The sequence below is a fragment of the Pleurodeles waltl genome, chromosome 7, assembly GCF_031143425.1.
Source record: "Pleurodeles waltl isolate 20211129_DDA chromosome 7, aPleWal1.hap1.20221129, whole genome shotgun sequence".
Classification (NCBI taxonomy): Eukaryota; Metazoa; Chordata; class Amphibia; order Caudata; family Salamandridae; genus Pleurodeles; species Pleurodeles waltl.
In genome coordinates, this window is record NC_090446.1 from 984,431,549 (window position 1) to 984,452,313 (window position 20,765).

At 44.1% G+C, this 20,765-nt stretch overlaps 1 protein-coding gene across 1 annotated transcript in view; it reads right to left on the reverse strand.

Moving 5' to 3' along the window:
• The window catches only part of TTYH2 (tweety family member 2), a 274,070-nt gene that overhangs the window by 109,569 nt on the left and 143,736 nt on the right, over nt 1-20,765 (reverse strand). The window contains exons 3-4 of the mRNA XM_069199802.1: nt 12,187-12,298; nt 11,328-11,548 (exon numbers count right to left, since the gene is read on the reverse strand). Coding sequence (XP_069055903.1) covers nt 11,328-11,548; nt 12,187-12,298 — 333 coding nt within the window. The remainder of the gene's footprint in view (nt 1-11,327; nt 11,549-12,186; nt 12,299-20,765) is intronic.

Here is a 20,765-nt window from a genome sequence, read left to right on the forward strand (position 1 = left end):
TACCTCAAATTCTGATTTAAGACCTTTTTTTTGTAAGACATTCAACAATGCTAATATAAAAGGGAGACCTCACAAATCAACCAATCACTGTTATTGCCAACCCATAGCTATCTTCTTAGGCTGACACCAGAAAACTATTATGCTAGTTGTTATAAGTTGTGAGATGCTAAATTGTAATGTCCATATACCACCAAAATCCCCTGCTCCCCAAAAAACTTCCACTCCCACATCTTGAGTTCATCAACCCGCACTTATGAGCTTCATTGGGTTTTCCACCTCTCCGATTTCATGTACAATTAAAGTCAATCCACCTTTAGTCAGATACTTGTCTCAAAGAGTCCCAGGGATCTCAACTTGGTTGGATAGTCTAGCATAGGTGGCAAAGAGGCGCAATCATGCCCTAACTGGCTTCACATTTTTTCTGACGTGTTGGTAGTGTGTTAGATATCATCCGTGAACCTTTTCAGGGCCATAGTTTCCCTTAAGTATGCACCGTCTTCCAAGGTATCTGAATTGTTGCCCTATACCACCATATAGGTGTCATTGTTCCCAACTGGACATTACATCTTCAAAACTTCAAAATGTATCTTATTTATCCGGGTAAAAACAAAACAATATATGTGGTGAGAGGTACCATCTCATCCTGATTTAATTGTTTGTTATGTTATGTGTATTTATAAAGCGCACCATCAATCGGTAGGGTATCCTGGAGCTAAAAGCAAGTGCAAGTCTGTCTTGGCCTACGGCTGGTGAGCAGAAGACTATTTGAAAAGACATATCTACAATTCCTGGTGGAAATCAAGAAGAAACATTGTGGCTCTGATGTGTAGTGGGAAGTTGTTGCAGGGGCAATGTAGGAGAAGGCCTGACTGCCAGCTCTCGTGCATATGCATGGAATGTGTGCGGGGAGGAGCCTGGCAGAGAGAAAGTGGGTTTTTGGAATGAGATTTTGTAGTTGAGATAAGCTAGGCCAATGTTGTGCAGAACTCTGAAGGTGTGTCTGGGACAGTTTGTGTAGTCAGTAGAGGTCTGGTGTGATATTTGCGTGTGTGAAAGGTAGAGTGTAATCCTGGCTCCAGAATTCTGAATGATTTGGAGTCGCCTGGTGAGTTGCTTGCTGACACCCGCATTAGGGTGTTCCCATAGTCCAGCTCGGTTCTGATGCAGGCATAGGTGACTGTTTTGTGGATGCAGATGAGGAGCCATTTGAAAATTGTCATGAGCATCGTCAGTGTGTGCAAGCTGGAGGCTGTGATGGCATTGACTTGGGTGCTCATGTTGAGTTAGCTGTTGATGATAATCCTGAGGTTCTTGGTATGAGTAGTGGGTATGGGTCAGAGTTCAACCTGCCAGCACAAGGATCCCATGGTGAGGAGTTCTTCCTGAAAATCCTGACTACTGTCTTGTAAATGTTCAGTTTTAGTCAGTTCGTTGTCACCCAGTCTGCAAATTTGGTCATGCATGTGGCAAAGTCGGTCCAGGTGTTGAGAATTTTGTAGCAAGGGAGAGGATCAACTGAGTCTTGTCAGCATATGAGAGAACATTGATGTCATGGGTGTGGATGATGCCTGCGAGCAGGATCATGTGTGTGTTGAAGACAATTGTGCTGAGAGATGATCATTGATGAACTCCATAGATGAAGTTGCAGGTGTTAGGGCAGTAGGTGTAGGCTGACTGATTGGGTTCTTCCAGTCAGGAAGGAGTATATCCATTGGAGTACCTGTAATTAGATTCTAATATCATGTAGACGTTGGATGGTGACTTGGTGTGGTACAGTGTCAAATGCTTTAGAGAGGTCCAAGAGGATGATGGCAGCAGCGTCTCGTCTGTCCAGGATTTTAAGGATGTCATCGGCCTACAGAGGGCTTCTTGAGCGGGGGAGGGCCTGAGGGGGTAGTGTGGCATGTATCTAGGCACCTGGGTGGGCGGCTGTTGTGATAGAGGTGTTCATGACTTGGATGAGTGCTGAGCTGATGGCTTGTAGTTCTTTTGCAAAGATGAGGCAGGGGCTAGGGCCCGACTAGGCTGAAGAATGGATGGACTGCATGGTGGAGGCAGTTTTGTTCATGGTGATGGGCAATGTGGTTTCCTTGTATGAGAAGGAGAGTCATGCTGCAAGGTCTGTTGGTTCCAGCTGGGGGCTGAAGTTGTTATATATGCTGATTATCTTGCTGCAGAAAAACTGGGAGAGCTTGGTGTTGCAGTCCTGCAAGGGGGTGATTATGTTGGCAGTGGCCGCTGGGGCCATGAAATGTTTCACAATAGCAAAGATCTCTTTGCAGTTGGCATCAATGCTGTCCATGAGAGCGAGCATTTGGTGGTGCAAAATCTGTTGGTGGTAGCATCTGAGGGCAGATTTGAAGGGGATCTTGTCCACTTTATTCTGACTCTTTCTCCAGCTGCACTCCACTTCTACAGTATTCGGGCTGCTGACAAACTGAGTGTGGTTGATAGGATTTCCCTTGTGATTTTGTTCCAGTACTGGTGAGCTGGTTTGACGGTGATAGGTTTGTGTTGATGCAGGATTGGGATGGAGAATTTGATGAGGGTGTGGTCAGTCCAGGTGATCAGTGTGAGTTTGTCAATCAAGATGTTGCTGAAAGTGGAGAAGAATGGGTCCAGAGGCTGCTCGGTGGAGTGTGTGGGTACTTTCACCCGCGACCAGGCTTTTACAGGTCTTCGAGTACTACAGTTGTGTTTGGGTCGGTGTGATCTTCCAGGCAAAAATTCAGGTACTGACAGGCTAGCCGTTAGCGGCGCATCTGTACTGTGGCCACCATTAAGTGGGTGCGGTGAGCAGGATGGAGAGCAAGGGGCAGGAGAATAAATTAAAAGAGCAGAAAAGATAAATAAGCATTGCCACTGTGGTTTAGTTAAGGTGTACATCAGCGTGTCTGCTGTTCAGCATGGTTAAAAGTCAGTGGCTTTACTACCAGCTCTTGTGCATATGCATGAAATGTGTGCTAGTAGGAGTCCGGCAGAGCGAAGGTGCCTAGTGAGCTTGTGGAATGTGATCTGATGTTTGAGATAAGCTGGATGAGAGTGGTATGGATTGGAGTGTCAGAGTGAAGTGGTTTGGAGTGGAATCGAGTAGAGTGACAAGAGTGGAGAGAGTAGAGTGTCAGAGTGGAATGGGATAGAGTGGAGTGGCATAGTATCACAGAATGGAGTGTCAGAGTTCACTGGTGTAAAAGTGGCGTGGTGTGGAGAAGAGTCCGTAGACTGGAATGGAGTAGAGTGCTGCAAATTTGAGTGTCAGAGTGGAGTGTCCTAGAGTGGCATAGAGTGAAGTAGATTGGAGTAGGGTAGCGTGGAGTAGAGTGGCATAGAGTGGAGTAGAGTGGCATAGAGTGGAGTAGATAGTTGCAGATTGGAATAGAGTAGTGTGTCAGAGTAGTGTCATGGAGCAGCATGCCGTAGAGTGTTAGAATGTCAGAGTGGAGTATTGGAAAGTGGAGTGGACTGTTGTGCAGTGGAATGAAGTGGCATAGATTGGAGTGCTGTAGAGTGGAGGGGCATAGAGTGGAGGGGCGTAGAGTGGCAGGGCACAAAGTGGAGGATTGTTTCGTAGAGTGGAGTGACGTAAACCAGAGTGTGGTGTCATAGAGCAGAGTGGCATAGAGTGGAAGGTTATGTAGTGTGAGAGTGGAGTAGAGCATCATGGAGAAAAGTGGAGCGGTGTAGACTGGAGTGTCATGGCATGCTAAAGAATAGAGTGTCTGTGGATATGTGTGGAGTGGCGTAGAGTTGAGTGGCACTGAGAGAGGGGTTGAGTGTTGTGAGTTGAGTGTTGTGAGTAAAGAGGCATAGAGTGGAGTGGTGTACACTGGAGTAGAGTGTTGAGTGACTTAAAATGGAGTGGAGTGTTGTAGAGTGGCGTCAAATATTGTAAAATGAAGTCGAGTAGAGTGGCAAGTCAGCGTGGCATAAAGTGGAGAAGATAGTCTTATATTGGAATGGAGTAGTGTCATGCAGTGGTGGCACAGTGCTTAGAATGTTGTAGAGTGAAATGCTGTAGACTGGAGTGAACTGTCGTACAGTGGAGTGGTGTGGAGTAGAGCAGAGCACAGTAGAGTGGCTTGCATGGAGTAGAATGATGAAGTGGCATGTCGTACAGTATCAGAATGGAGTGTCAAAGTGGAGTGCCAAGAGTATGGAGTGGACTATTGTAGAGTGGAGTGTTGTACAGTGGAGTGGCATAGAGTAAAGTGGACTGTTGTGGAGTAGAGCAGAGTAGCATGCAGTAGAATGTTATAAAGTGAAGTGGAGTAGAGTGGCATGGAATGTCAGAGTGCAGTGTCAGAGTGTGGAGTGGACTGTTGTACAGTGGAGTGGAATTAAGTGTCAGAGTGAAGTAGAGGGGCATAGAGTGCAGTGGCACTGAGTGCGTAGAGTACAGTAGAGTGGTGAAGAGTGGAGTGTCAGAGTGGAATGGTGTAGAGTGAAAGGTAATGTAGTGTCAGAGTAGCATGGAGAAGAGAGTCATGGAGTGTTACAGAGTGGAGTGTCAGAGTGGACATGAGTGGAGTGGCACAGAGTGGGGTAGAGTATCATGAGCAGAGAGGTATGGTGTGTAGTAGTGTCATGGAGTGATGTAATGTGGAGTAGCACAGGCTGGAGTTGAGTGGTTTAGAGTGAAGTGGAGGGTCAGAGTGACGTGGAATGGAGCAGGGCAGAGTAGCGTACAGTGTTGTAGAGTAGAGTGGCATAGAGTGCTTAGAATGTCAGAGTGGAGTGTCAGTAGAGTGGAGTGGATTGTTGTACAATGGAGTGAGTAGCGTGGAGAGAAGTACAGCAGAGTAGCTTGTAGTGGAGTAGAATGTTGTGAAGTAGAGTGGCATGTTGTAGAGTGATGTAGGGTGTCAGAGTGTGAAGTGGACTGCTGTATAGTGGAGTGGAGTTTCGTAGAATGGAGTGGCATTGAGTGGACTGTTGTACAGTGAAGTGGAGTAGAGTAGCATGGAGTAGAATTTTATAAAGTGAAGTGGAGCAGAGAGGTGTGCCGTAGAGTGGTGTGGAGTGTCCGGGCATGGTGTGAACTGTTGTACAGTGGAGTGGAGCAGAGTGTCGCAGAGTGGAGCAGTGGGGCATAGAATGGAGTGGCAGAGAGTGAAGTACAGTAGCGTACATTGGAGGGGCATGGTGTGGAGTAGAGTTTCATACAGCGGAGTGGCAAAGAGTAGAGTGTTGCATAATGAAGTAGAGTGTCAGAGTGGAAGGTTATGTAGTGTCGTGGAGTGTTATAGAGTAGAGTGCCAAAGTGGATATGCATAGAGTGGAGTGCCACACAGTTGGGTAGTGTCTCGCAAATGGAGAAGCATGGGGGAGGAGTGGAGTAAAGTGTCATGGAGTTATATTGTGTTCAGTGGCACAGAGTGGAGTAGTGTGTTGTGGAATGGAATGTCGCAGAGTGGAGTGGAGGAGGGAAGAGTAGCATTGAGTATCGTAGGGTGAAGTAGAGTGTTGGAGAATTGGCATAGAGATAACTGGTGTAGAGTGGCGTAGAGTAGAGTGGCAGAGTGGTGTAGTGTGTCATGGAGTGGCATAGGGTGGAGCAGACTGCAACGCGTACAGTGTCAGAGTGAAGTAGTGTAGAGTGGAATAAAGTGTTATGAGCTGCATAGAGTGGAGCGGCATAGAGTAGCATGAAGTGGTGTGGAGTGAGAGTGGAATGGCAGATTGGAGTGGTGTAAAGTGGTGTGGAGTGGCACAGAATAGAGTACAGTGTCAGAGCGGAGTGTCGTAGAGTGGATTGTCGTTGAGCGGAGTGGAGAGCCATAGGGTGAAGAATAGTGTTGCAGAGTGGATTGGGATAGACTGGAATGGCGTAGAGTGGAGTAAAGTGTAAAGCTATACAGCACACAAGCAATAACATATGGAAATCAGCATCAACTAGTGTACTGATTTGTTTTGAATGTATTAAATAATGGCATTCAAATGTGTTTAGTGTGCTAGTATAAAACAACATCTGACAGCCTTTCTTTTCAACACTGAGTACCTAGCAAGATTATCACAAAAATCCTACACTGCAGTTAGAGAAAAAACAAAATGTGAAGGTCTATTTATTACTTATACACTTAGTCCAGCATGGTTATTTTGGAGCTGCTTCAGCACCCTCCCACTCTCCTACTTCCAGCACCTATGGCATGGTTATGAAACTGAGTGAGATGATTGTTTAAGTTATGCTACTGATAAAGAGCACTGACAAAAAAGCAAGCTCATAGACAGAACATTGTTCCTCACAGGCATGCAAGATTGATGAACTGGTACTGGCAGACACAAGGAGAATAAGTCAGCCAGAAAGATAGGAGGCAGGAATCATTTTCAAAGAAATACAGCATGTTTATTGCAGTGAACAAGAACACAAGTGAGACAATTGAAAGCGCATGTACTGTAGTGCCTCACGAAAAATAAAAAATAATTCACAGAAAGTAAGCACTTGTGGAAGAAATGAAGGAGCCAGTCAGAGAGGTGGTAAACAGCCTATGCTGCCCAGGAGGGACAAATGACATGCTGGGCAGCCTAAAAGAAATAAAGCCAGCAAATAGAAAGTAAGCAAATGTATGTTACAAAACTCTAAGCCAGTGAAAAAACAATGAGTGGAATGTATTCCTAGGGAAGCTTTCAGCGTGTCCCCATTTGGCTTGGCAACCAGACAGGTGTGCTGTCTGGTAGACTTCAACTTAAAAAAATATAAGAGTTGTGAGAGTGCTGAGAAAAAACAGAGAAGCAAGAGTAAGAGTGAAAGTGAAAGTGAAACAAATGGGCAAACAAGGCAGGAAAACTGCAAAATGACAGTGAGGAACAGATCTGCAGGAAAACAGCAAAGTCAGGGGCAACCAACAGGCGAAACAGAGGCAAGTAAATAAACAGTGCAGCAGCAAACTATAAAAGACAAGCAGAAGAGACAGTGGAGTAAGAGTGAGAGAATAATAATGGAGAAGCAGCCAGAAGAGAGGCGTTAGACTCACATGCACAGGAGGAAGTCCGATGGGCCTTGCTTGTTCGGGAAATCATGTACAGGTAGGTCCTAGGGGGAGCTAAAGGACACCTGCTTCTGGTTTTATATTAATTTTCCTTATTATGCAAACACCTCTGAAGTATTTAGGCATATTATCCCATCTATTCCCCAACTGTTTGTCTGGAATTTCTTTACCCAATTCCGCATCCCTTTTAATGGATACCTCTGCTTTTTGAGCTCTCCTCCTTTACGAAGAGTAGCTTAGAGAAAATCTAGTCCTTTTCTGGACTCAAACTTGGTCAGGAACTTTTCAAATGTGGTCAGCTGTCTTGTGGCTGCAATTTGTTACTTGGTTTAAGTGCCCAATGCTGCAACTGAGCATACTGGAATCTGTCACTTTAAATTAATTTTGAGTATATATGAAAGATTTATCACTACCCCAGAGAAATAGTCCTTTTTAGAAAAGGCATTCCTCCAACTTCCATCTCTCAAATACTTTCCCAGCTAGGGCTGGCGTAAAGACAGGCTTTAAGTGTAGGAGGGCAAATAATGACAGGAATGTAGCAAGACCTTCTCTGACACACCAGCCTTTACCTTATTTCAAGGGCTGTTCCTGATATTTCTGGAAAGGTACAACCTTCAGGTGCTATATTTTTGAAGCATTCACTGAGTGTCCAATCATGGTCTTCCAGTTGATGCTCGTTACATGTTCAGCCAATGTGTCTAGCAAAGACATCATTCAACACTAATTCACAAGTGATCTGAATAATAAACTTTTAATGATGCTGGCTATGCTAACCCCCACTCTTTCACAAGATTACATAAGTATTTTTTAGTGGTACTAGTTTTTCCTTGGGCTCACACAAAGGATAGTATTGTTTTTTTGCATGGACTGTAACTGTGACTGTGAAATGGCGGTGGGCAATGTCTGAAATAGAAATGACGAGGTAGTATATTCTTTTTAATACCACCGATTTCCTATAGGCATGATAGATAATGCCTCACTCGCTATCCGAGTCAGATACGATATGTGCTTTCAAAGTGGAATACCATGTAGATGGCTTTTGCTTGTGTCCAGTTTGGTCATGGCGGCTGGGACACCCTTCGTTTTTTTTGTTTTGTTTTCTATCATACACGCGGTCCTCCGGACAGTGCCCGGTCCCTGTTTTCCCTGCAGAAAGCTGACATTGTCCAGATCCACCAAGGCCAAGAGTATGTTATTTATTCTGCTAGTCAACACCTTTGTTTAAAAAATAAATCAAAAATGTCTGCATTTAGCAGAGCGATGGGACGGTAAGATTTACGATCTGTGGTATCTTTTCCTTTTGGATAAGAGTGACCTCTGCCTCGCATATATGATACGATTTCAGGTGTGGCATTAAATGAATTAATAAGGGTTATCATAAGGCCAAGCTGTAGATATGCTCTATAGAAAGCTACTGGTATGCCATCTGTCCCAGGAGGCTTACTCGGCTTCACGGCCATTATAGCTGCTAATATCTCTGGAGCTTGTATGGATGTATCCAGCTCAACCTTCCACTGCTGGGAGTTTTTTGCATCTAGGGCTTAATCCTGAAAAATAATAATTTAATTTGTATTTGTCAATTCAGATGAGTATCATGGCAGGTAGAATTTTGTAAAGATATCTCTCTTTACTGATTCATTGTTTGTGGGATTGCCGTCTGCTGCCTTATTTGCTGGTACATGGGATTTCGCCTTTTGTCCTGTAAGTCTCATAGCCAGATGTTTGTCTGTTTCATTATCCCTCTACTAAAATACTTTTTTAATATGACATGCACAAGCTATGTCTGGAGTATTTAGAGCTGGCCTTGCGAACTGCGTGAAACATAGAAATTAAACTTTTTCACCCTTAAATCACAGTTACATCTTTAGCCAATGTGAGTGAGGGAGATAATTTGTGTTTCTTTTCTAATTCTCTTAATTGAATTAGTAATTTCATTTCTACTAGGAAGTCATCTTGATGGGTTCTACTTGAAACCACTACAGCTATACACCATATTGTAGCTTGAAATGCATCCCAATGTGTATGTATATAGGTGCCCTGGTGGTCATTTTAGGCCTTGTAATTTTGTATACCTTGCCTAACTGCCTTCCTATGCATTGGGTCCGTGAAAAGGTGCACGTGCATCTTCCAAGTACCCAGTCCAGATTGTGGCCTATTTACCTCCCATTAATTGTGAGCAAAATTGAAAATTGAAAACGTACCCCACCACCACCATGTGGGCCTTAAGTAGTCGACCCAATAGGTTCCTTGATAGGAAGAGATAGTCTACGTGGGCACATGTTCTGTGACCCGAGGAATTAAATGAATAGTCTCTCTCCCTAGGAATATTTCAAAATGTCAGTTAATGCTTGTTCTAAGATATTTTCACTTTAAGATATGTAATGCAAAATAGACACAGAGTTTACAAAGCATAATTATAGTGTAAAATTATGTCTGAGGTACAGACCTACTTCCGCCTACTGGAGTAAGCCTCAACTGCTAAATCGAGCTAGCTAGCTTTAGAGAATCAAGCTAACAAGAGAAATAACTTGGGTCTCCAGCTGCAATGCAGTAGTACCGGTGGCCTTGGGTCATCAGTGGTAGATGACACCACGCACCACGGATACTATCTAATAACCACCGACTGAGGAAAGATCTCCCAGGAAGGATCATGCTGTCTCTGCTGAGAAACATCAAGGAGGAATGATAAAACAATGGAGGGAAAGCCGAGCTGTGATCCCACTGAACACAGAAATGGACTGTTCTGCCATTCTTGTATCCTTTAAATTATTGCAAAGCTTTATCATTACGGGCAAATAGTTAAATACGGACTATCAAGGACAAATCAGAAGAAAGCCCCCCTCCAGACAACGGCCGCTAACATTTTGTGCAAAATTAATGTAATGCAAAACGTTTATCAAAAGTTGATATATGCAGAGGAGGCCCAAGAAGTAGGCATCAGCAGCAACCATCAACAAGACGGCAAAATATGTCCCTTGCAACCTGGAGAACATTAATAACTAGCGGACGCTCTGAATGTACGCTTAGAGCTTGCATACAGACGTGATGCAAATATGTGAAATAAATACACACCAGCCTGTTTACAGGCACACATAACAGGCTAATAATCAATGTTTAAATGATATTTGACATCCTTATTGAGAGAATCAGAATATAAGTACTGTAAAGTAAGGGTTCCTACCCACACAAAAAGAAAGGAAGTGGGTACTCTCTACCCTCTATCGGGGTATGAAACAGTAATAGGAGCAGGGCAGGGGGGCGCAGTATGATAGGAAAGATGGCGGAGTCAATAGGAGACAGAGCGGAACCGCAGACAGGAAGTCTAAACCTGTAAGATGCGGAACAAGGCACAGCAGAAGATGGTGGACGAAGGGAAGTTTAAAAGTGGAAGGAGCCTATGTGGAGAACAGGAACAACAGGTAGACAGAATATTTTTGGGTTATTACACAAAATAAAGAACGACTGGCAGGAACGTGCCTTGAGGCAAGTTGTAACAGTGCAGCACCGAAGCCGTAGATGCAGAAAGATCTACCGCTGAGCAGGCACAGAAATAAGCAGGTTAGAGGAGCCTGCTCTTCGTCTGCTCTCAAGGTGCTGCATTGCTCTTAAGCAGGAGATCTCGAGCATCGCAAGTTGTAAGGCAAAAATATAAAAAAAGAGAATAGGCTATACGAATAAAAGGGGGTGTAATCGCTGCTTGTAATGTTTGCGCACATCAATTCCCTGTTATGATTCTCTGAACTTTTTAAATGTTACAAAGTGCAACACAAAGTGCAACATTCCGAGAAATTGTGCACAATTATCCTTAACGTCAACATTTAGCATCCCTTCCTTTCCCAGGACAAAGGGAGCAATGGGATCCCTGGAACTAACATACTATAGATGTGACCTGGAGACACTGCTTCCCACTTTTAGCTTAAATTCCACAAGCTTTGCTTCTCACCTGCTATATTCAATGTCAGAGGGGACCCTCCCTCTTTTTCATGATACTGAACATATGTGATTCTGGGTTAACCATTACCTGTAATATTGTAGTCCCTTTTCTTTCTTTTGTAACATTTCATAGAACTGATGCCGCAAACTAAGCTTCTCACCTCTAAATTTGCTACACAATTGGCTCCAGGAACCCTCCTCACACGTAGTATCCACAAAAACCTTGCCTTTCACCTACAATTTCAACGAAGCGGACTCCAGGAACCCTGCCTCTCACCTGTAATGGTCTCCACAAACGAAACTAAGGACAAAGCTTCGGACATGTATAGCTCCACTGTACAGAGGCCGAGATCCCTGCCTCTCACTTGAATTGTCTACAAGACTGATTCCAAAGACCTTGCCCCTCACCTGTAATATTCAACGTAGCTTGTCTTTTGTGCCACATCGCCCAGGTCGATGCCTGAATCTCCCCATGCGGGCAGCCCTGCCAGCTGTGTGAGAATGTTATTGTCCATCTGCTGTAGGAACCGAAGGCTTTGCACATAATCACCCCGTATTGCGAAGATCTCGTTGAGCCGAGAAATGTGCTGCTCCAGAGCTACCTTCATCTTCACTGTGGTGCCAGATACCTGGGCGGAACAGGAGAAAGGAAGGAGGGTGCATAGACAAAAATGAACTAGTACCATCAGGAGGAAGACCTGCATTCAAAGCATTGGGAAGCACTAAACAAACGTCGGATATAACAATTTAGATATTGGGAGGCAAGGGATTTGAAATCCTTACGGTTGGGATAAAAGATTTAAAGGGCTATTCCAAATTTTGAACTTTCTTTGTAATTTTGCTAAAAATTGCACTGCAAAATAATTGTTACCCTATTCCCGCAATTCAAAGTAAAAATGCCTTACATTTTCTGATGAGGCAAACAACAAAGTTTGGGAAAAAGGGAATGGTAAGCGCTGCTGCCTCTATCTGAGCTGTGATACCTCAAGCTTATGCACTAAGAATTTCCAAGTTAAGGGAAGCTGCGCGACAGGACAATTGTTCATCACACAGCCATTGATTTTTACGGCACTGTAAATAGTAGACAACTATAAAAACAGTTAAGAAAAACTTGAGTCATCTGAAAAAAACTTCAGTACTCTTGACTTTCCACTGTGTATTGGGTATCAAAGGCCTTATAGGAAGGACGGGTCACTCCTGTCACAAGTGTATACCCCCTCAAGCACGGGCCAAGTTAATCTGCTGCCTTCAATGCCTATCTCCTTACCAGTGAATCAATGCTGGAGAGTGTGTGGTTGGCATTGTCGAGGGCATACGTCAGCTGGTATATGCCGTCATTCGATTCACTGTTACCATAAAACCCAATGCCAATGGCGGAGCTGTAGGGGTGAGAAGATGTAAAAATTAATTCTTTGTGTGTCATGGCATAACTTTGAATAACACAGAGTCCAAAGAGTTCTGCTAACATGCAAATTCCTTAAAGTATGCATACATGTTAATAGTCCAAATGAAAGGTAATTTGTCATGGTTTGAAACAAATCTGGAATATGCACTTGTCCCACTTCTAAACACCCCAAGTTTTGACAGATGCGAGAACTGAAGCATAGGGGGATGAAGTGTTTTGCCCACACTCACGCAGTTTGGGTCAGTTGTGAAGGTGGGGCTACATTGCGGTCTACTTGTTTCAAAGCTAGCCAGTTAAAGGCTACAATGTTCTACATACCCTGAAACCATCATTTTCTGTTGCCTGCAGACCACAGGTTCATATGCCCTCATCGTGTACACTAGGTGAGAAGCACAGTCTGTTACTTCTATCAGTACCCTTTAATGCCCATTGCTCAATAGGTGCTAGAACCACTCGGTACTTTGTATTTTTTGTTCTCTCTTTTTTGCAAATACTGGCAAAGTCAATAATTCTGTGTTCAATGTGCAAGTGATGCAGCACTAACACATTTGAGTAAGACACATGGCAGGGAGCCAGTAGGAACAGACAGAGAGGGCTATATTTGTAATGAAGTCCCTCATGCAGTTCAGTGAAAGTGCTCTGGTGGATGTGTAAGGATACACCCAAGCAGCCAATAACAATAAGTGAGAGATGAATACTCCACTGGGCTGAGCAAAGATGTGATTTACAGACTCAACCCACTGACTGAAAGAGGCTGGCCAAAGCAAACCAGTGGTTAGAAGGGAATAACCCAAAGTCCACTTTAAATATATAGCTACCAATAAATCTGTTTCACAGCTACGCTGACCAAAATCAGATGAAGAAGTAGAGCTATTAGCTTTGAGACTGGAACCTCTGACCTGATGCTCACAAGCAGTCATGCCGGCGGGAAGGTTAGCCGCTGAATTATCTTACATCCTTTCTCAGATCTTCCTTTACCCTCACTCAGGTGATAGATGATCTCAGACACAATCCTTTAACACAAAGCTGACCAGATCCTTTTCAAAACAGTACTTCCACTCTATTAGGCTACTTTTCAGAGTAGCTAACATGGTCACATTAATTACTCAACACTTACTCTTCCCAACAGACGTCGGGGAAGTGGTGATACAGTAACTACCTGAAAGAGAGTTACCAAAGGTAACTTGTGCTTCTACCCAGATTCCTCACCTTTAGAATAGATAGCAATGCAGTATCTTCCAAAGGTGAACAGTCTCTGGGGCAGACCAAGACCAAAAGGTCCTGCAGAACTGAAGAGACAAAATGATCTTCCCACTAGACTTGGGTGAACATGTGCACTAATGCCAACGTTGCAGCCTGGCAGATGTCAAAGACAGACAATCAGTATGCAAACAGTGGCAGCAGCCTTGTCCCTGGTGGAATGGGCCCTCAATCCTTCCAGAGGCTGTGTTTGTCAACAGCCACCTTTTCTTCAGCACCTATCCTTTCTTTGCCCCAGAGAACCCCACAACAATTTGAGCATTCACTTTTGATCTTCAGAACTTGAGGTAGGACAGGGAGAGACAGAAAGCCATAAAGGAGCCCTGTGCTCCACTCTAGCTGGAACAAGTATCCTATAGATAGCTTTCTTGGGAACCCAACATGCAGACGTTTTGACACTGCATGTTCTCCTTGGTATCGAAAATATCCAGCCAGTGTGCTCCCCACTGCCAGCCCTGTGCTACCTTGGAGTACAACCACTATTCACGAGGCACCACTGGCTGACCTCGCCACCCGGGCTTTCAAACATCCCCCCAGGTGGTTCACGATCAGGGAGATGTCCTGATAGTCTAGTCAACTCCAGAAATGCAGTACTTCTTGGCACAGGAACCCACTCTGCCCTGCTTGCTGCAGAACCATGTGGCTGTGGTTTTGTCTATAAGAATCTGCACCAGCCTCCCCTTGATGGATGACAGATAGGTATTCAATGACAGGTGATTGGCTTGCAACTACAACAAATGGATGTAGAGCCCAGTTCCTGGCAGAGACCAGAGTCCTCTGATCTTCACCTCTCACAGATGACCCCCCCAACCCAGCAGTGACACAACCACCAGCTGTGAAAGGAAGGGAGAGGAGTCTGTAAGTGGTCAGGTTATAGTCAAGTAGCCACCACTGCAAAGATACAGCAACATGCACATAATGGCGTAATAGGCAAACTGCATTGTCCACCCTCAAGTCTAGGCTGGGCGGAGGGAATATTTATTTCCCTATTGCATCAGTCATTTCTGACTCCCTATCTAAAGGGGTCGTGGGGAGTGCACTAGGATTCACTTTGATGGTAGAAGCCTGGACCACAAGACTCTCAGATGTAAGTGCTCTCAGATGTAAGTGCTGTAGCTTCTGGACACTTGCCAGAGTTCATCAGTGGACAAAAGCAAGGCTTGGACCAAGTGCCTATGGCAGTGTCAGTTAGGGCTTCACTGAATGGAATTAAGGATTCAGAGGACGCTGGCCCATGATGCAAAACCTCAGTAAGGGCAATTGTCTTGACTTCAACAGCAGGTACGTGTAGGACCAGGACCTCAGATGTTTGTTTAAATACAAACTCAAAGGAAGCACTATCTTCTAAACCCAACCCAGTATCAAGGAAAAGTATCAAACCTGCTGACGTGCTGTAAATCCATGTATAAACTGTCATCATCATAATGTGGTGATAAATCATCTCCATCATGACCGTTGCCAACTGTAGATGGTGGCAAACTCTGGTCAGAATCAGAACTAGAAAGATGGAGCCTCTGAGGATGGCTCTGTGGTAGTGGGAGGGCATTGCCCCAGTCAGACTGTACAGGGACCAGGTGCACTGAAGTGGAGTCAGAGTGTGACCACTGCCTGAACTGAGAGTCATTTGGTTCAAAGTTACCCCTTGTAGTGCTGGTGAAATGGGTACTATTGCCAATGAAAGAGGGACCCACACAGGTCTTTGAGCTGGAATGGAAGCCCGCATGGGAGTCAGTGTGGAGCTGAAGGAGGTACTGAGGGGCTTACACAGGAGCAAGGGCGGACCCATCAAGGGTACACCAACTGAGGGCCCCTATGGGTCCTTGGAGCCCAAAGGAGTGCAGATGGAGGCAGAAGAGTGCCATGAATATGCAGCATAGCCAAATAATAAGACATGACCTGCTGCAACATCAACAATAGCCTGTGGATTACAGAGTGCATTGGTACCATTCATTGAATCAGCTACTCAGTCAGGACTCAGGCGAGAAATCAACTGGTACTTTGATGCCACTGGACTTCTCTTTAAAGAGACAATGTCAGGATGGGGTCAAGTTCAACATGGACTTCTTATGCCTCTTCTTCGGATTAGACTTAGTGGACAACTTCGACCACAAAGAAGACCTGGTACGGCAGAAAGTTTGAGAGAGGAAATGGGTCCACGCTGACACAATGTAGGACTTATGCAAGGTCCATGACTTCGTTCAATGTTCGGTGACATGGAGCTCATTTCGTGGCCCTGAATCGTCTTTGAGGGCACATTCTTCACATGACTTGGTGTCATACCTCAAGCCCAAACGCTAAAGGCACACCTCATGCAGGTCTGTTACTGACATCTGTTTCTGACCGTAATGGCATGGCATGATTTGAACTCCATAGTACAGTGATTCCCAACCTCTGGTATTGGGACCCCTTTGAGTCCGCAAAACCTACTAAGGGGTTCCGCAACCACTAAGAAAATGAATTAATGTTCACTAATTAATAAAGTGTATATAAATAAAAAAGCCAAATGTACAATTTTAAAGTTTCAAATGTTCTGTAAAAGGGAAAAAATTTGAATATGGAAGCTAAAAATGAAGTTAGTATTCTGAGATTGATTTGTGAAAGCAGTGCAAGTGCATCATACAGAATAGAGTATGGACAATGAGTGGCCTCAATTTAATGTTCCAACCCTCCTATCAAATTTACAATTTTGTTTTTTGTTATATTTTATTGTGAATTAAATAAATTATTAAACAATACAGAAACAAGCATTCATCAAGCAAACATACAAATTGTTAGTGTATGGTTTAGCGTTCAAATAATCGAACATGCTTAGGTCATGCTCCCGGGCTTTCAGTAATAAGTCCGTGGAGGTCCCCAGATTCCAGTAATGATTAAGTAGGGGTCTTCAGAAAACAAAAGGTTAAGAGCCACTACTATAGTCTTTAGTGGGAAAGTTGTTTCCTTGCACACTGGAATTAAAATTGTAGAAAATCATCAACCAAAAAAGGGAGAGGAGAGCTAGATCCATGTTTGAAGGCACAGAAAGAAAGGAACTGCCGTTGAAGTGCAGGGGTGGCGCTTATATGTGGCTCACCTCGGTCACTTATGAGGCAGAAGTGGGCAATGCATAGACGCACTGTGCCACCTAGCTAGGCACAGCAACACTGCTGTGAAAAAATCAGGATCCAGTCTGCACTTGGGGACTTATCTAAGGGCGAGGAATCTGCGGTTAGAAGTATCCATCAGAACACATTATTCAGGTAGAGGGAGTCCCCTCCAGACATTGTTATAATATAAAGCAGTTCTGTTGACATAGTATGACTCACGGAGTCATTTCTGAAAGTACAATTTTCTCCATGGACATTGTACCAGAAAAACACAGGCTGAAAGATCATATATCTACCAGGTCAGATGTTGCATTAAGCAGTTAGGCTAGTACCATACATGGAGACGGGTCTAATAACTAGTTGCTATAAATATTTCATACCACACTATTGTAATTTCTAAGCGACTTAAGGTATCAGTTGTCTCTTTTACCCAATTTAAAGATTCTCTAGCCACTACCCTCAGAATAATGTTAGGGTGCTTTGGTCTTGGTGGGATTTGAATGGCAGAGCTGTATAACATAGCAGATGTCAGCAGGGAGTGCTTAATTCACCAAGGCAAATGCACCTATTACTGCATTCACACACAGAGTTATGTACTAATGGTGAAGGTGTAGTAATTTTAAAGCAGAAACTTCCAACTTGAAAATTATGTCACACGTAAGTACCTGGTGGTAATCTAACCAGAACAGGGGGGGAAGCCATACACTAAGTATGTGCTACAAATTCTAGAAGCACTATGTTTACAGTTTCCTGCCTAGGAGATTCCAATGTATCTACCTTCATTTCAATAAATCACCCAATGAAAACAGTATGCAACTATGCAGGGATAGATTGCAGCAAGTGCGTCAGGAGACCAGAACTACATAAAGGCCAAATATGTAATTAGGAGGAGGAAACATTGATCGTGGCAGACCAAGGTTTCTGTGCAGCCCTCGATTAGGAGAGTGATCACTATGGATTGAGCAAGCACCACCTCATATTGTCAATTCAAGCATGGAGCAGACAAGAACCAATTTTTTCATAGTGATGGGGTGCAATGCATCTCTTCAAAAGTGATTGCGAGTTATGATCAAACAAGCAATACTATTCACTACAGAAAAGCAATAGAAGAAATACTGTCAGAGTGGCCCCATTCACTAACAATAACAGTTTACTAAAGTAAAAAAAATGTAGACACAGCAATCGTGGTCCATCCATCCCTTCATAAACGTATCCGCGTGTAGTAGTGAAAACTAGACATTCCGGTGATGAAAGGACTGTGTGGCCAAAGATCAAGAGTAGACTCTGAAGGACATCTTACCGCTGGGGGAAGATTGGTCACATTTTGTCTCAGGTGGTTTATAGAACTGGAGAAACGTGAAGACACTTTATGGCTCAAACGTGGTTTTCTCTTTGTTACAATATCAGGGTTCTGCTTGAATACCTGCAGACATCAAAAACAAAGTGATGGGTGGAATGCTTGTATTAATCTCAGCCACTGGTAATCGTGTGGGGCTGCATTCCAGCCAATTGTTTGTCACCCATCAACCCATCTTAGTTTGCACCCAGCCACATGCAAATCAGTTTTGATCTTCTCCAGTGGCAGCACTCCAGTCCAAACTGCCTGCTGAGTTTTTCACTGAACCAGCACACAAGCAAACTAGGACCAGTTTCACCCTTATTAGGGCTCACCATCCAGGTATACTTTGGCTCCAGTGGCACACTGAGCACGGGACCCACATCTCGGCTTACCCGCTACACTGAGGGCCTCAAAAACAGGGTGATGGATGGAATGATTGAATCTCAGCCAATGGCAGTCACTCTGGCCACATCACATTGATGCTTTGAAAACCTGCAGGGACATGTCTCAGAGAGTTTATTGAGAGACAGTAGCACTACAGTGCTCTCCCCCGCACATTCCCTGACCATGGGCAGTATTAATATTAAGATCACTTGTAGACTCTCATTTTTACCCAACACGTACCTCACCTTCAATCCACGCTGGAACTGAGATTGCTTGTTCCTTTGCTCTCGTTCTTCAGTACTACAGTTGTCCCGACTGATCATTTAAGCAACATCTTCTAATCTATTTTTAAACGCAGCAGCCACTTTTCACATGTTCTGTTACACGGCAGCCATATCCTGTTATAGTTCCCTTTCTTGGGCCCTAATTATTTACTTCTCCTTAAATCACTAGGGTTGTAACGATGTTAACATTTTCACATATGAAACAAAGATAAATAAGTTGTGAAATTCAGTGCTGTTGAAAATCTATCTATTTGGTTAACCATCTGATGTTATCTCAATGGTCAGGTTTTCTCAATCCACAGCAAGGGTATATTGTGCTAATGAACACAGGTTGACCCACTTTTTGACTATTGAGCACACTCTCATACTTTCTATAGCTCTTTCAGCCAAATGAGCCCGTTCTTTCTTGCTTGGACTGCAGTGAACAGTTTGTGTCCTTTTTTGATAAAAGTGTTATTATGGTAAATTATTGTTTTTCAAGTCATTCAGTGAAATGCTTGATCATTTGTTGGTTTTTAAATTATCAAATTATTGCCTGAAGTTACCATTGCAGGGTGGCACTGTTATCTCTCGTGACAGATACTGCCCAGGTTCTCTTCTCGATTATCTGGGCTTGTCTTGTTCTATCCCCGATACCTCAGAACGCAGTACCTTCAAGGACTTCTATGGAACTACACTTGATTAACAAACCAGCTGAGAAAGCCAACAATGAGGCCTCACTCAGGACTTAGAACCTGCGTACCAACTCCTCGGAGATGCTTAGGGTGCAGGAGCATCATGGATTGGACAGGAGCACAAGTCCAGAATCTAAAATCAAGCTGGTTTAAGTCCCTAGCCACTCACTGGTGAGACAGACAGCACTGAGTAGATAAAGAAAGTGGGAGGAGGAAAGTGTCTTCAGGGATGTTCCTGTACTACCGCAGGGACAGAGTAAAAGCCCTCCCAGAGGAAGAGAACTTGGGGCTTCCCTCTTGTTTCCTGGGAAAAGAGATCGGGGCAGGGATAACACTAGAGCAGGAATAAGGAGAGAAATGTGGACTGCCAGGTTGAGGCAAATCACTGATATGAGTGGGTAAGAAAATGACACCCTGTCAAAGGGCACAACAAACATTATCCCAGGGGGGTGGTGCAATGGCAAGTTATACATGAAATTATGTTTTTAATAACCTGAGAAATCAAAGCAATGCATATTTCATTGCCAAACTCTGTCCGCAGCTATTATTCCAAACGTGGGCAGGATTACCTTGAAAACTGCTGTTATGTAACAGGGCACCGATGAGCAGTTACATTGATCAAGAAGCCGGCCCAAGATTTATGGCCGATGCTCATAAACTGAACAGCGACTGGGAATAATGTAAGGAATAAACCGGCAATTCAATCCCGGTATTCCCTATATCTGTACGGTGGCATGCTGGGGAGTAGCATGCTGTTTGAGTTCTGTCTTGCATATGTCTATTTGAAAGCATGTGTGGGAGAGACTATCTGGTGGAGTTTTGATGATCTGTTCTGTGTGTTGTAGTATGCCTGGAGGATTAGAATGTTTAGCTCTGGGTTACTTGTAATTTTGTATTGCACCATACTTCGGAGGGGCCATCTGTTGGGCCTTGGATTACAAGTATCTGTGTGGTATCATGAGTGGGAGGGAATAGTAAATTTGAACCTGGATTGCGTGTAGCAATACAACACCATGTTCTAGAAGGACTTCTGGTGCGTTTTCTTTAATCTGTATCTCCAGAAGTATGTCTAGGAGTGGCATGACTGTTCATTTCTCTCCCAACCCTTGAAATCCTTATGACTATACAGCAGCATGCTTGAGTGTTAGTTTGGGTGGTTCTCTAATTCAAGAACCCCTTATCTGTGTGCAGGATGCCAGTGGAGTAGGTTACGGGGAGGTTTGGTTGCTCTGCATTCCCTCCTCTGTGTGGTAGTGAGGAGGATAAAGGAGGCTAAGGATCACTTTAGCTGCATGCTGAATTGTTTGTTAAAGCGGGAAGCAGACCAGCTCTGTGGCTCTTGAGTCTATCAACTGTTTGGAAGAAGCCCGCAGAAGCGGGAAGGGAGGGCAGTCTTTGTGGCTCTCCATTCCCT